At 46.8% G+C, this 14,142-nt stretch overlaps 1 protein-coding gene across 4 annotated transcripts in view; it reads right to left on the bottom strand.

The window, feature by feature from the left end:
* The window catches only part of SETDB1 (SET domain bifurcated histone lysine methyltransferase 1), a 162,301-nt gene that overhangs the window by 105,577 nt on the left and 42,582 nt on the right, over positions 1–14,142 (bottom strand). For all 4 annotated transcript variants that reach the window (XM_069218530.1, XM_069218528.1, XM_069218529.1 and 1 more), the window contains exon 8: positions 13,565–13,638. In XM_069218530.1, the coding sequence (XP_069074631.1) occupies positions 13,565–13,638 (74 nt within the window). The remainder of the gene's footprint in view (positions 1–13,564; positions 13,639–14,142) is intronic.

The raw sequence follows: 14,142 nt of genomic DNA, 5'->3' as shown, positions 1-14,142 counted from the left end.
CTGGACTTAAGGTAAGTACAGGGCAAGGAGACTGCAGGCGTCGGAGTGAAGGACGCAGTGGTGAAACCCACAATGGACTTTATCTCTGGGGAGGCTGGGGACCAGGTTGATACCACTGGCCTACTTCAACATTGGCTAGGAGGTCCGGGTGCAGTGGTGCTGTGCGGTGGCAGTTTTTGCGGTCCAGAATCCTCTTCAGAGGTTTTTGGGTGCCTGCAAGGATGTAGGGAGCAGCTCCACTACGCCACGGGTGTTTACTGTTGCTTGGGAGAAGGCTGGCAGTCTTCCAGGGCTTTTGGAAATTTCCACAGCTGGAGGACGAGGTGACTTTAGCACGATTGTTGAAGTTGGCAGGCAGGTTGGCAGGGTGGACGCCAAGTCTGTCACCAGTATTCAGTTCTCGCTTTTGCGTCTCTGGAGTATTAGTCTAATACTGAATTTAGGGCATTTCAGGGAATGTATGGTAGTAGCCAATGGGCTATGTACCCCTGGGGGCACTACAGCCCCTATACAACCACTCCCTGCGGGAAGTGGGTATAACCCTGTCACAGAATTCCTAATTCTGCCATCAGCAAGATGGCAGACTTTTAAAAGTTGTGTCCACATCAAGCAGCTCACCTTAGGGGTGGGACTGACCTGAGGGGTAGGCACGCCTCTTTGACTACTAATTTTCCCACCTTTCAGGTGCCGAATGGGCCCTGGGACAGGGGGTTGACTCCTCTCCTATGAGGGAAGCCAGGTCTACATATCAAGGGGGGTGGGCATCTTTTAAGCCCCAGGTCATCCTGTTGGGGCAGGCTTTGATTTTGTCCGCCCGAGAGCAAAGGCTCTCAAAATTCTGGGGGTCAGAATCCTCTCTGGTGGTGAAAGGCTAGTTAGAACTAGTCAGCCAGCACACGGGTAGATGGTAGGTTTTCATGGGGTACCTCTAAGGTGCCCTCTGGTTGCATGTATCAATAAATCCATCACTGGAATCAGTGAGAGCTTATTAATACAAGAAGTTTGTACCAAACATCCCTATGTTCAGTGAATCCACCATGTAGTTGGAGAAGTCGTAGGGACCAGTGTCCAGAACATGTACTTAAAATGGTTTCCCTGTTCACTCACTATGTCTAAGAATTGACAAAGACAAATTGAGGTTTATCTGATGTAGCAGATATGCCCTCACATGCAATATAATGCACCCTGCCTTAGGGCTGTAAGGCCTGCCGTAGGGATGACTTGCATATACTGCATACAGTGTTAGGGGACATGGCACACAGGCAGTGTGCCAGGTCTTGTTTTCACTTTTAGCTGCACCAAGACACACAGCCTGCAATGGCAGTCTGCATGTGCTAGGTGAGGGCCCCTGAGGGTGGCACAATACATGTAGCAGCCCTTGATGACCCGCTTTGTTACCCATGCCATAGGTACCAGAGGTATCGTTTACTAGGGGCTTACAGGGGGACCAAAGGTATTGTGTAGGAAGTTGGCTCTGTATGTGCTATTTCAAAGTAAGGAATAGCATGCACAGAGTCCAAGGGTTCCCCTTAGAGGTAAAATAGTGGTAAAAATAGATAATACTAATGCTCTATTTTGTGGTAGTGTGGTCGAGCAGTAGGCTTATCCAAGGAGTAGTGTTAAGCATTTGTTGTACATACACATAGACAATAAATGAGGTACACACACTCAGAGACAAATCCAGCCAATAGGTTTTTGTATAGAAAAATATCTTTTCTTAGTTTATTTTAAGAACCACAGGTTCAAATTCTACATGTAATATCTCATTCGAAAGGTATTGCAGGTAAGTACTTTAGGAACTTCAAATCATCAAAATTGCATGTATACTTTTCAAGTTATTGACAAATAGCTGTTTTAAAAGTGGACACTTAGTGCAATTTTCACAGTTCCTAGGGGAGGTAAGTATTGGTTAGGTTAACCAGGTAAGTAAGACACTTACAGGGCTTAGTTCTTAGTCCAAGGTAGCCCACCGTTGGGGGTTCAGAGCAACCCCAAAGTCACCACACCAGCAGCGCAGGGCCGGTCAGGTGCAGAGTTCAAAGTGGTGCCCAAAACACATAGGCTAGAATGGAGAGAAGGGGGTGCCCCGGTTCCGGTCTGCTTGCAGGTAAGTACCCGCGTCTTCGGGGGGCAGACCAGGGGGGTTTTGTAGGGCACCGGGGGGGACACAAGTCCACACAGAAATTTCACCCTCAGCAGCGCGGGGGCGGCCGGGTGCAGTGTAGAAACAAGCGTCGGGTTTTCAATGTTAGTCTATGAGAGATCTCGGGATCTCTTCAGCGCTGCAGGCAGGCAAGGGGGGGATTCCTCGGGGAAACCTCCACTTGGGCAAGGGAGAGGGACTCCTGGGGGTCACTTCTCCAGTGAAAGTCCGGTCCTTCAGGTCCTGGGGGCTGCGGGTGCAGGGTCTCTCCCAGGCGTCGGGACTTTAGGTTCAAAGAGTCGCGGTCAGGGGAAGCCTCGGGATTCCCTCTGCAGGCGGCGCTGTGGGGGCTCAGGAGGGACAGGTTTTGGTACTCACAGTATCAGAGTAGTCCTGGGGTCCCTCCTGAGGCGTCGGATCTCCACCAGCCGAGTCGGGGTCGCCGGGTGCAGTGTTGCAAGTCTCACGCTTCTTGCGGGGAGCTTGCAGGGTTCTTTCAAGGCTGCTGGAAACAAAGTTGCAGCCTTTCTTGGAGCAGGTCCGCTGTCCTCGGGAGTTTCTTGTCTTTTCGAAGCAGGGGCAGTCCTCAGAGGATGTCGAGGTCGCTGGTCCCTTTGGAAGGCGTCGCTGGAGCAGGATCTTTGGAAGGCAGGAGACAGGCCGGTGAGTTTCTGGAGCCAAGGCAGTTGTCGTCTTCTGGTCTTCCTCTGCAGGGGTTTTCAGCTAGGCAGTCCTTCTTCTTGTAGTTGCAGGAATCTAATTTTCTAGGGTTCAGGGTAGCCCTTAAATACTAAATTTAAGGGCGTGTTTAGGTCTGGGGGGTTAGTAGCCAATGGCTACTAGCCCTGAGGGTGGGTACACCCTCTTTGTGCCTCCTCCCAAGGGGAGGGGGTCACAATCCTAACCCTATTGGGGGAATCCTCCATCTGCAAGATGGAGGATTTCTAAAAGTTAGAGTCACTTCAGCTCAGGACACCTTAGGGGCTGTCCTGACTGGCCAGTGACTCCTCCTTGTTTTTCTCATTATTTTCTCCGGCCTTGCCGCCAAAAGTGGGGCCTGGCCGGAGGGGGCGGGCAACTCCACTAGCTGGAGTGTCCTGCTGGGTTGGCACAAAGGAGGTGAGCCTTTGAGGCTCACCGCCAGGTGTGACAATTCCTGCCTGGGGGAGGTGTTAGCATCTCCACCCAGTGCAGGCTTTGTTACTGGCCTCAGAGTGACAAAGGCACTCTCCCCATGGGGCCAGCAACATGTCTCGGTTTGTGGCAGGCTGCTAAAACTAGTCAGCCTACACAGATAGTCGGTTAAGTTTCAGGGGGCACCTCTAAGGTGCCCTCTGGGGTGTATTTTACAATAAAATGTACACTGGCTTCAGTGTGCATTTATTGTGCTGAGAAGTTTGATACCAAACTTCCCAGTTTTCAGTGTAGCCATTATGGTGCTGTGGAGTTCGTGTAAAACAGACTCCCAGACCATATACTCTTATGGCTACCCTGCACTTACAATGTCTAAGGTTTTGTTTAGACACTGTAGGGGCACAGTGCTCATGCACTGGTACCCTCACCTATGGTATAGTGCACCCTGCCTTAGGGCTGTAAGGCCTGCTAGAGGGGTGTCTTACCTATACTGCATAGGCAGTGAGAGGCTGGCATGGCACCCTGAGGGGAGTGCCATGTCGACTTACTCATTTTGTTCTCACTAGCACACACAGGCTTGTAAGCAGTGTGTCTGTGCTGAGTGAGGGGTCTCTAGGGTGGCATAAGACATGCTGCAGCCCTTAGAGACCTTCCTTGGCATCAGGGCCCTTGGTACTAGAAGTACCAGTTACAAGGGACTTATCTGAATGCCAGGGTGTGCCAATTGTGGATACAATGGTACATTTTAGGTGAAGGAACACTGGTGCTGGGGCCTGGTTAGCAGGGTCCCAGCACACTTCTCAGTCAAGTCAGCATCAGTATCAGGCAAAAAGTGGGGGGTAACTGCAACAGGGAGCCATTTCTTTACACAAGCCCCCCCCAGCCCACAGGCCAGGAGACTCAGCCCAAGCTGGGAGAGTCTTCCTAGTCTGTCAGGCGAGGAAGAGTAGGAGAAATAGGCTGGTTAGTTGCAGGGCCTACTCTGCCTTACATCCTTCTGTTCAGGTCATTCCCTTTGGGGAACTGACCCACTTCCACAGTGATAGGACCTAGTCTGAATTGCCTCTTGTCTGCTTCTTCAATGTCTCCACCCATTCTTTTTATTTTGGGTTTAGAGGTATCCACCTCTGCTAATCTTATCTTAGCCAGGGTCATCCCTAGCTTACCCAAAGAGGTTACCCAGAGCTGGAGTAACCCCACCATGACCAACAGGGTCAGGGGGCCTAACTTGCTATTTGGCATGGGGTCTGACCACCATGCCAAGGATAGTGCAGCCACAAAGGCTAACACCCAGCAGAGGCCACTGACAGCTGTCAGTGCCCAGAACCACACCTTTAGCTCTTCACCTAAAAGGGAAGGGGCTAAGTTACAGGCTTCTTTGGGTTCAGGTTGCCTGTCTGCTGTATTGGAGTGGGGGGTTACCACATCTTGTAGTAAACACCCTTCTTCCACTCTTTCTTCTGTTAGCTGAGGAGCCACCCACTCAGGTTTAACAGTTGCCTGACTAGCCAGGACTTCTTGTGGGTCAGGTTGGACTTTATCAGGGCCATTTTTGGAGTTCTCCCCTACTGGAGCAGAATCTCCTTGGCTTGCTGTAACCTTGGCTAAAGGTTGTCCACCCTTCCTACTCTGTTTTCTTTTCTTCTTCTTCTGGGGCCTGCTTGCATTTACTGCAGAGGCAGGACTTCCAGAATCCTTGGGAGAGGACTGGCACTGGACCAGTTCCTCTCTTGAGCTCTGACTAACCTCTGGGTAGTCATTTCCAAGGAGACAATCAAGGGGGAGGTCTGTACTGACTACTACCCTTCTCCAGCTAAGAGTGCCACCCACTTCTATGGGCACTAAAGCCACGGGCCTCTTAGTGACCCTGTCTAGGCTAACTCTTACCCTGGCAGTCTCACCTGGGATGTACTGGTTTGAGAGCACTAGCCTGTCATGCACAATAGTGTGACTGGCACAAGTGTCTCTCAGGGCAGTGGTTGGGATTCCATTCACCAGTAGGTGGTGGAAGTGTCTACTTCCCTCTGGAATCTCCAACTCACCTGTTGGGCCCTGTTTCCAGTTGAAGGCTAGGAAGACCTCCTCATCTGAGGAGTCATCTCCCATGGCTACACTGGTTACCCCTGGAATTTTGTTCTGTGGTTTGTTTTTGGGACAAGAAGTGTCCTTGGTGTGGTGCCCAGACTGTTTACAGTTGTGGCACCATGCCTTAGTGGCATCCCAGTTCTTACCCTGGTACCCACCTTTGTTTTGGGTTGTGTCTTGGGGCCCACCCACCTGTTCTGGTTTTTGGGGGCCTACAGAGGACTCTTTTTCTTTGTCTCTAGTGTCACCCACTTTCTCCTGGGGAGTTTTTGTAACCCCTTTCTTTTGGTCACCCCCAGTGGAAGTTTTGGTTACCCTAGTCTTAACCCAGTGGTCTGCCTTCTTTCCCAATTCTTGGGGAGAAATTGGACCTAGGTCTACCAGATACTGATGCAACTTTTCATTGAAGCAGTTACTTAAAATGTGTTCTTTCATAAACAAATTATAAAGCCCAACATAGTCACACACTTCATTTCCAGTTAACCAACCATCCAGTGTTTTTACTGAGTAGTCTACAAAATCAACCCAGGTCTGGCTCGAGGATTTTTGAGCCCCCCTGAATCTAATTCTATACTCCTCAGTGGAGAATCCAAAGCCCTCAATCAGGGTACCCTTCATGAGGTCATAAGATTCTGCATCTTTTCCAGAGAGTGTGAGGAGTCTATCCCTACACTTTCCAGTGAACATTTCCCAAAGGAGAGCACCCCAGTGAGATCTGTTCACTTTTCTGGTTACACAAGCCCTCTCAAAAGCTGTGAACCATTTGGTGATGTCATCACCATCTTCATATTTTGTTACAATCCCTTTGGGGATTTTTAGGATGTCAGGAGAATCTCTGACCCTATTTAAGTTGCTGCCACCATTGATGGGACCTAGGCCCATCTCTTTTCTTTCCCTTTCTATGGCTAGGAGCTGCTTTTCCAAAGCCAATCTTTTGACCATCCTGGCTAACAGGGGGTCATCTTCACTGGAGTTATCCTCAGTGATTTCAGAGGTGTTGGTCTCTCCTGTGAGGGAACCAGCATCTCTGACTATTATTTTTGGAGTCAGGGTTTGAGGGACCCTGTTCTCCCTAGATAGGACTGGTAGGGGGGAATTTTCCTCCAAGTCACTATCCTCTTCCTCTGAGTTGCTACCCTCAGAGGGGTTGGCCTTTTCAAACTCTGCCAAAAGCTCCTGGAGCTGTATTTTGGTAGGTTTGGGGCCCATTGTTATTTTCTTTATTTTACAGAGTGACCTTAGCTCCCTCATCTTAAGATGGAGGTAAGGTGTGGTGTCGAGTTCCACCACAGTCACATCTGTGCTAGACATTTTGCTTCTAAAAGTTGGAATACTTTTTAAGAATCTACAACTGGTTCTAGAATCTAATTCAAACTTTTACAAACTTTTAAACTCTAAAAGAAATGCTAAACAGGATCTAACACAAGGCCCTAGCAGGTCTTTTAAGAATTTAGAAAACTTTTCAAATTGCAAAAATCAATTTCTAATGACAATTTTGGAATTTGTCGTGTGATCAGGTATTGGCTGAGTAGTCCAGCAAATGCAAAGTCTTGTACCCCACCGCTGATCCACCAATGTAGGAAGTTGGCTCTGTATGTGCTATTTCAAAGTAAGGAATAGTATGCACAGAGTCCAAGGGTTCCCCTTAGAGGTAAAATAGTGGTAAAAATAGATAATACTAATGCTCTATTTTGTGGTAGTGTGGTCGAGCAGTAGGCTTATCCAAGGAGTAGTGTTAAGCATTTGTTGTACATACACATAGACAATAAATGAGGTACACACACTCAGAGACAAATCCAGCCAATAGGTTTTTGTATAGAAAAATATCTTTTCTTAGTTTATTTTAAGAACCACAGGTTCAAATTCTACATGTAATATCTCATTCGAAAGGTATTGCAGGTAAGTACTTTAGGAACTTCAAATCATCAAAATTGCATGTATACTTTTCAAGTTATTGACAAATAGCTGTTTTAAAAGTGGACACTTAGTGCAATTTTCACAGTTCCTAGGGGAGGTAAGTATTGGTTAGGTTAACCAGGTAAGTAAGACACTTACAGGGCTTAGTTCTTAGTCCAAGGTAGCCCACCGTTGGGGGTTCAGAGCAACCCCAAAGTCACCACACCAGCAGCGCAGGGCCGGTCAGGTGCAGAGTTCAAAGTGGTGCCCAAAACACATAGGCTAGAATGGAGAGAAGGGGGTGCCCCGGTTCCGGTCTGCTTGCAGGTAAGTACCCGCGTCTTCGGGGGGCAGACCAGGGGGGTTTTGTAGGGCACCGGGGGGGACACAAGTCCACACAGAAATTTCACCCTCAGCAGCGCGGGGGCGGCCGGGTGCAGTGTAGAAACAAGCGTCGGGTTTTCAATGTTAGTCTATGAGAGATCTCGGGATCTCTTCAGCGCTGCAGGCAGGCAAGGGGGGGATTCCTCGGGGAAACCTCCACTTGGGCAAGGGAGAGGGACTCCTGGGGGTCACTTCTCCAGTGAAAGTCCGGTCCTTCAGGTCCTGGGGGCTGCGGGTGCAGGGTCTCTCCCAGGCGTCGGGACTTTAGGTTCAAAGAGTCGCGGTCAGGGGAAGCCTCGGGATTCCCTCTGCAGGCGGCGCTGTGGGGGCTCAGGAGGGACAGGTTTTGGTACTCACAGTATCAGAGTAGTCCTGGGGTCCCTCCTGAGGCGTCGGATCTCCACCAGCCGAGTCGGGGTCGCCGGGTGCAGTGTTGCAAGTCTCACGCTTCTTGCGGGGAGCTTGCAGGGTTCTTTCAAGGCTGCTGGAAACAAAGTTGCAGCCTTTCTTGGAGCAGGTCCGCTGTCCTCGGGAGTTTCTTGTCTTTTCGAAGCAGGGGCAGTCCTCAGAGGATGTTGAGGTCGCTGGTCCCTTTGGAAGGCGTCGCTGGAGCAGGATCTTTGGAAGGCAGGAGACAGGCCGGTGAGTTTCTGGAGCCAAGGCAGTTGTCGTCTTCTGGTCTTCCTCTGCAGGGGTTTTCAGCTAGGCAGTCCTTCTTCTTGTAGTTGCAGGAATCTAATTTTCTAGGGTTCAGGGTAGCCCTTAAATACTAAATTTAAGGGCGTGTTTAGGTCTGGGGGGTTAGTAGCCAATGGCTACTAGCCCTGAGGGTGGGTACACCCTCTTTGTGCCTCCTCCCAAGGGGAGGGGGTCACAATCCTAACCCTATTGGGGGAATCCTCCATCTGCAAGATGGAGGATTTCTAAAAGTTAGAGTCACTTCAGCTCAGGACACCTTAGGGGCTGTCCTGACTGGCCAGTGACTCCTCCTTGTTTTTCTCATTATTTTCTCCGGCCTTGCCGCCAAAAGTGGGGCCTGGCCGGAGGGGGCGGGCAACTCCACTAGCTGGAGTGTCCTGCTGGGTTGGCACAAAGGAGGTGAGCCTTTGAGGCTCACCGCCAGGTGTGACAATTCCTGCCTGGGGGAGGTGTTAGCATCTCCACCCAGTGCAGGCTTTGTTACTGGCCTCAGAGTGACAAAGGCACTCTCCCCATGGGGCCAGCAACATGTCTCGGTTTGTGGCAGGCTGCTAAAACTAGTCAGCCTACACAGATAGTCGGTTAAGTTTCAGGGGGCACCTCTAAGGTGCCCTCTGGGGTGTATTTTACAATAAAATGTACACTGGCTTCAGTGTGCATTTATTGTGCTGAGAAGTTTGATACCAAACTTCCCAGTTTTCAGTGTAGCCATTATGGTGCTGTGGAGTTCGTGTAAAACAGACTCCCAGACCATATACTCTTATGGCTACCCTGCACTTACAATGTCTAAGGTTTTGTTTAGACACTGTAGGGGCACAGTGCTCATGCACTGGTACCCTCACCTATGGTATAGTGCACCCTGCCTTAGGGCTGTAAGGCCTGCTAGAGGGGTGTCTTACCTATACTGCATAGGCAGTGAGAGGCTGGCATGGCACCCTGAGGGGAGTGCCATGTCGACTTACTCATTTTGTTCTCACTAGCACACACAGGCTTGTAAGCAGTGTGTCTGTGCTGAGTGAGGGGTCTCTAGGGTGGCATAAGACATGCTGCAGCCCTTAGAGACCTTCCTTGGCATCAGGGCCCTTGGTACTAGAAGTACCAGTTACAAGGGACTTATCTGAATGCCAGGGTGTGCCAATTGTGGATACAATGGTACATTTTAGGTGAAGGAACACTGGTGCTGGGGCCTGGTTAGCAGTGTCCCAGCACACTTCTCAGTCAAGTCAGCATCAGTATCAGGCAAAAAGTGGGGGGTAACTGCAACAGGGAGCTATTTCTTTACATATTGCTACTTGAGGAACAATTGCATAGGTTTAGGGAAAGAGATCTGGCACTGAGAACCTGGTTTGAAGGAACCCAGTGCACTTTCATTCAAAATTCCATCATTTACCAGGCAAAAAGTGAGGTTGACCATGTCAAAAATTGACACTTTCCTACAATGATCTGCTGTAGGATCAACAAAATATCTGATTAGGCCAATCTCTTTGGTTAACAGAAATGGCTGCCTGCAAGTCAAAAGCAGTGGTGGGTGTAAAGGTGGCGGAAGGGGTGGTTGCACTGAAAAGATCTGCAGCAAAATCTTTCAACACTACTTCCTCCTACCATGACGTTAGTCTAACAAGCAAAAATCATCTTTATTTTCACCACATGCACCATTTCAGACCTAATGATACTTGTGAAGAGATCCATAGTAAGGCAGTGATTTAACCTTTTACAATCCAAAACAGCTGGTATCATCCACTATACATTAAAACGGAAGAGTAAATGATGGATCCACTTGTATCAATACTTTGGCACGGCCTCGGAGAGAATAGTAAAAAATAAATAACAATATTGAAATTTTGTATAAAAACAAAGCGCAAGCACATAGAACTGACAGTTGACAAAGCAGGGCTGACGATCCAGGTAAAACATTTCTGACGAAAACAAAATCCAAACCATTGGCTGAGCAAGCCATTATCCTTAACATAGAATCGCTCAGCTTTGTCTGAGCTCTTACTAAGCTGTAGATAACAGAACGATCAAAGGACATGTATTTAACTAGATATCGTCTGGACCAACTGCATTACTTTAAATCTATGTACCCTCCCTTAACGGGCTTCTGGCTAGTTCCAAGAGCCCAGAGCTCCTGGGTCCAGTCTGACAAGAGCAACAGGGGCTTGTGAATGAAAAGGTGCTAAAGAATCATTTACAGCACCAAATAGGTCCCTTTTAAATAAGTAAGAAATGTGTATACATGCTGTGTGGTATATAAAAATCCATGGACAGATGGCATATGTGCCAAGAGAATCTCTGTTGCAGGACCCCAAGGGTAACTCTATGCCTGTTTGTCTGCTGTTGCTTACGTGTTTCTACTGGTTAGACAAGCAGTTCTCCGCTACTAACTCATTGGTCTACGAAGTACTTTAAATAAACCTTCATTCTGGCAATAAAATATTTTGGTGAGAAAAATCTGACTTTCTTGTTGGAGTTCTATTAATCAGGTCAATGACACTGAGCCATAGAGCTCACTGTTGAACAGCCCAAGGGAACATGACAACAAGAAGTACTTGGTTACTGATCACGGTTTCTGGAAACAGTCTGTGATGAGTGAAGGCCCTCTAAGCTCTTTTCCCTCAGTGATTATAATTTCCATTGCAGTGGTGGAACTTACTTAGTTGGCAGGCATGCCCAACGCCACTGTAGGACTCACCTCCATGAGCAGACCATCTTTTCATCCAGACCTGCTCGTGCTCCCTACTCAGTGGAAGAAAGGGGCGCTTCTTTGGGCAGATGCCCAACATATTTACAAATCGTTGAGAAAAATAGCACAACAGATGAAATGACAAGCTGCACCAAAAGCATTGAAATTTGCCACAAAAACAATTATTGCTTTAGAAAGGAAGCGCCAGTAGAGCTCTGCAATCTTTTGACTCACAGTGGCTCCTACTGAGCTTTGGCAGATTTGTGCTGAGCTGCTGTTTTCATGGTTTCCAAGCAACAGTAAAGTCATAAAGCCAGAGCATCAAGAAAGCATTGTGACACATCAACAGCCGAAGTAAAACAAAGAGGGAAGTGACTTCATCGGAACATATGAATTTGCCAGCAATAAACATCAAAGAGAGGTCATCAACGGGGACTCAAGCAGAGATGCTTGCCTGGGGGAAATCAACCGTCATGTCAAAACAGTGTGCATGCACATCTTCAAATCTAGGACTTGCCACAGACACGTATTCAAAGGAGGTTTGAAAAATACTATGGACTGAAACAGAAGAATAGATCGAACAATGTAAAAAAAAAAAAAAAAAAGAAGAGCTTTTGAGAAATTAAACTGGATTTTTTTTTCACATTTAGAATGGTATTTTTACCTTGTTCTTGATTTTGTGTATTTTAGAAATATCCGCTCACATGAAGTTGAAAATTCAAAAACTGAATAGAAAACCTAAAGTTCGACTTCAAAACCGTGATTCTTAAACCTAATGATTTTAGAATACTTGCTGGGTCCAGTTATCCATTCCATCCCTCTCATATTCTTGACTATGAGTGAGGAAAGTTAAAAAAAAAAAAAAAAAAAACACCTAAAATGCTTTCAAGCCTACAATATAAGTTACTTGTAGGAGCAACATGCTACACTGGAAGAAAAAAAGGAAAAAAGGTAACCAAACACAGCTAAGAAAAAAAATAAACAATGGAAATATTATTAATACAACAGACAGTGTCTAGAGAGACACTCAGGAACATAGAAAGGATGATAATAGACTCCTGAAACAGAACAGTTTCAAAGGATGTCAGTGAAAATGACATAAAATGCACAGAGGTTCAAAGATGGCACATTCACATTAGGTAGTACCTTTATTCAAAGTTCTACCAATCAGGTAAAAATATATAATAGAAAAGTGGTAAAAAGCAAATTTACCTTCATATAGGTCTAAACTGGCAGGCCATTTAAAGAAAAAGGCACCCCGGAGGGAATGAGATCACCACGGATATCGGGTGTGAATTAGAGCTTGGAGGCAGGCTAGAGCGGAGGAGTGGCGAACTGGCGTCAGAACAGGAAGAACTCACTCTACACATTTCTGCACTGATAAAGGCTTTCAAATTCAGGACGGCACAGTCTTCAGCCCACAAGAAGACAGAATTGCACAGAGCAGAGTGAGGACTGAGCCACTGCACAAAAGGAACTTCTCCATCAAAATCAGGAATGGTCGGAGCACAGATGTGAAAGACAAATTGCACTTATCGTTGAGAAAAATAGGCCAGAGTATTGAATTGCAGAAATGAGAACCACAATATAGAGAAAGAAACATGGAATAGGTTATTGAGTCATAAGAAGTAAATGGGCCAAACTAATAATAGTGCAGAACAGATCAGGAAATAGATATTACTACCATGACTCATGCAAGCCGGACACAAAACCAAGGCAATAACAAGAAACCATGCCGAGAACTAGAGTTACTTTAACACCAGAAACAGAAATACAGCAATGACCTTTACTAAATAGCTCAGAGCAGAGCAGCACTTTTAAATCCAGAATTGTTCAAGCAAGAAAGCTGTCAAGTGGATTAAGCCACACAAATGAAATGGAGAAAAACCACAATGGCAGGAAGCAAGGTTGTCCAACTATCTATCTCCTGGAAACCATGCAAGACCAATGAAAGTTAGGGAGTCCGGAAATTCGAATTTGAAAGGCAGCAGTTACAGCTAAAAGACTCAAGAATATATCAGTCACAACAAACCGAGAGAGGCACTCATTATTTTCCACATTTCTGTTTTTAAGAAGTGACTCCACTTCAGTTCCCCTCTGAATGTGTGACACCTGTTTAATCCGCAATTTCAGAAGATACAGTAACCTAAGCCTAATGGCTTTAAGGAAACTTTTAACTTAAAAGATTACCAAACTGTAACAATGGCAACAGGGCATAAGGGGCTTCCACCATGCCAAGCACCTGAGGCTCACAAAGGTTTTCACCTGTTGACCTCCAGTATACCAATCGTTCAAGAGAACACCAAGAAGAATCCACAAAGCCAGGAAAATTAAGGCGCGCTTGCATATCCAAGAAATCATATTTCACAGCTGATCACAAAACAACCCAATAAACATTACAACCACCATCCCATTGGCGCTCTATTAGAAGTCAGCATGGATATCACTTGAAACAAACAGTCCATGCAAAATGCTACATTTGCAAATAACCTTACATGTGATCAAAGCCAGAGTAAGCAGTTACACATGATGCAACTCACAAGGTCTGCAGACTGGATAAAGTTCTGACTGAATGACGTAGGAAGCGTAGCCGTCATCAAAGAAAACAAGGAACCTGTGTAGTAAAATAAAACATATGTCAGTGCAGTAATATTGCTAAGCCTTTAAAACTGTACATACTGGTAACATAATTGGAGCACACAAAAGAGAAGTTGCACGTAAAGCATATAGATCAAGTGGTCGGAGTGTATGCTTCCCACCCACAGATAATAGGTACAGATGAGCCTCAGCCCTTCAAACTTCAAAATTACAGAAAAAGGTACAGTTTTATCAGCAGGGCTAGCTTCCCTCAAACATGTACTAAATAAGTAACACAGAGACCGCATGATGAGTTTGGTGTGCCTCATCAATTTGCAACCCGGGCAAACAAGTTATGCCTACCATCAACGCTGCTGCATTCATTACATGGGATTTATCAGCAGAAACATCAGGAGGGGAAGGTTTGCTTACCAGTCCAAATCCTGCTAGCTTATAAAAGAATTGTGAAAAGCAGGGGGTAAAAGAAGATACATGGAAACATCATGTGCAGGCCAACAGATATTGCCACACTCACTGAGAA

The sequence above is a fragment of the Pleurodeles waltl genome, chromosome 12 (assembly GCF_031143425.1).
Source record: "Pleurodeles waltl isolate 20211129_DDA chromosome 12, aPleWal1.hap1.20221129, whole genome shotgun sequence".
NCBI classification, from domain to species: Eukaryota; Metazoa; Chordata; class Amphibia; order Caudata; family Salamandridae; genus Pleurodeles; species Pleurodeles waltl.
Note: the sequence above shows the minus strand (reverse complement) of the source record. Positions and strands in the feature narration are given on the sequence as shown.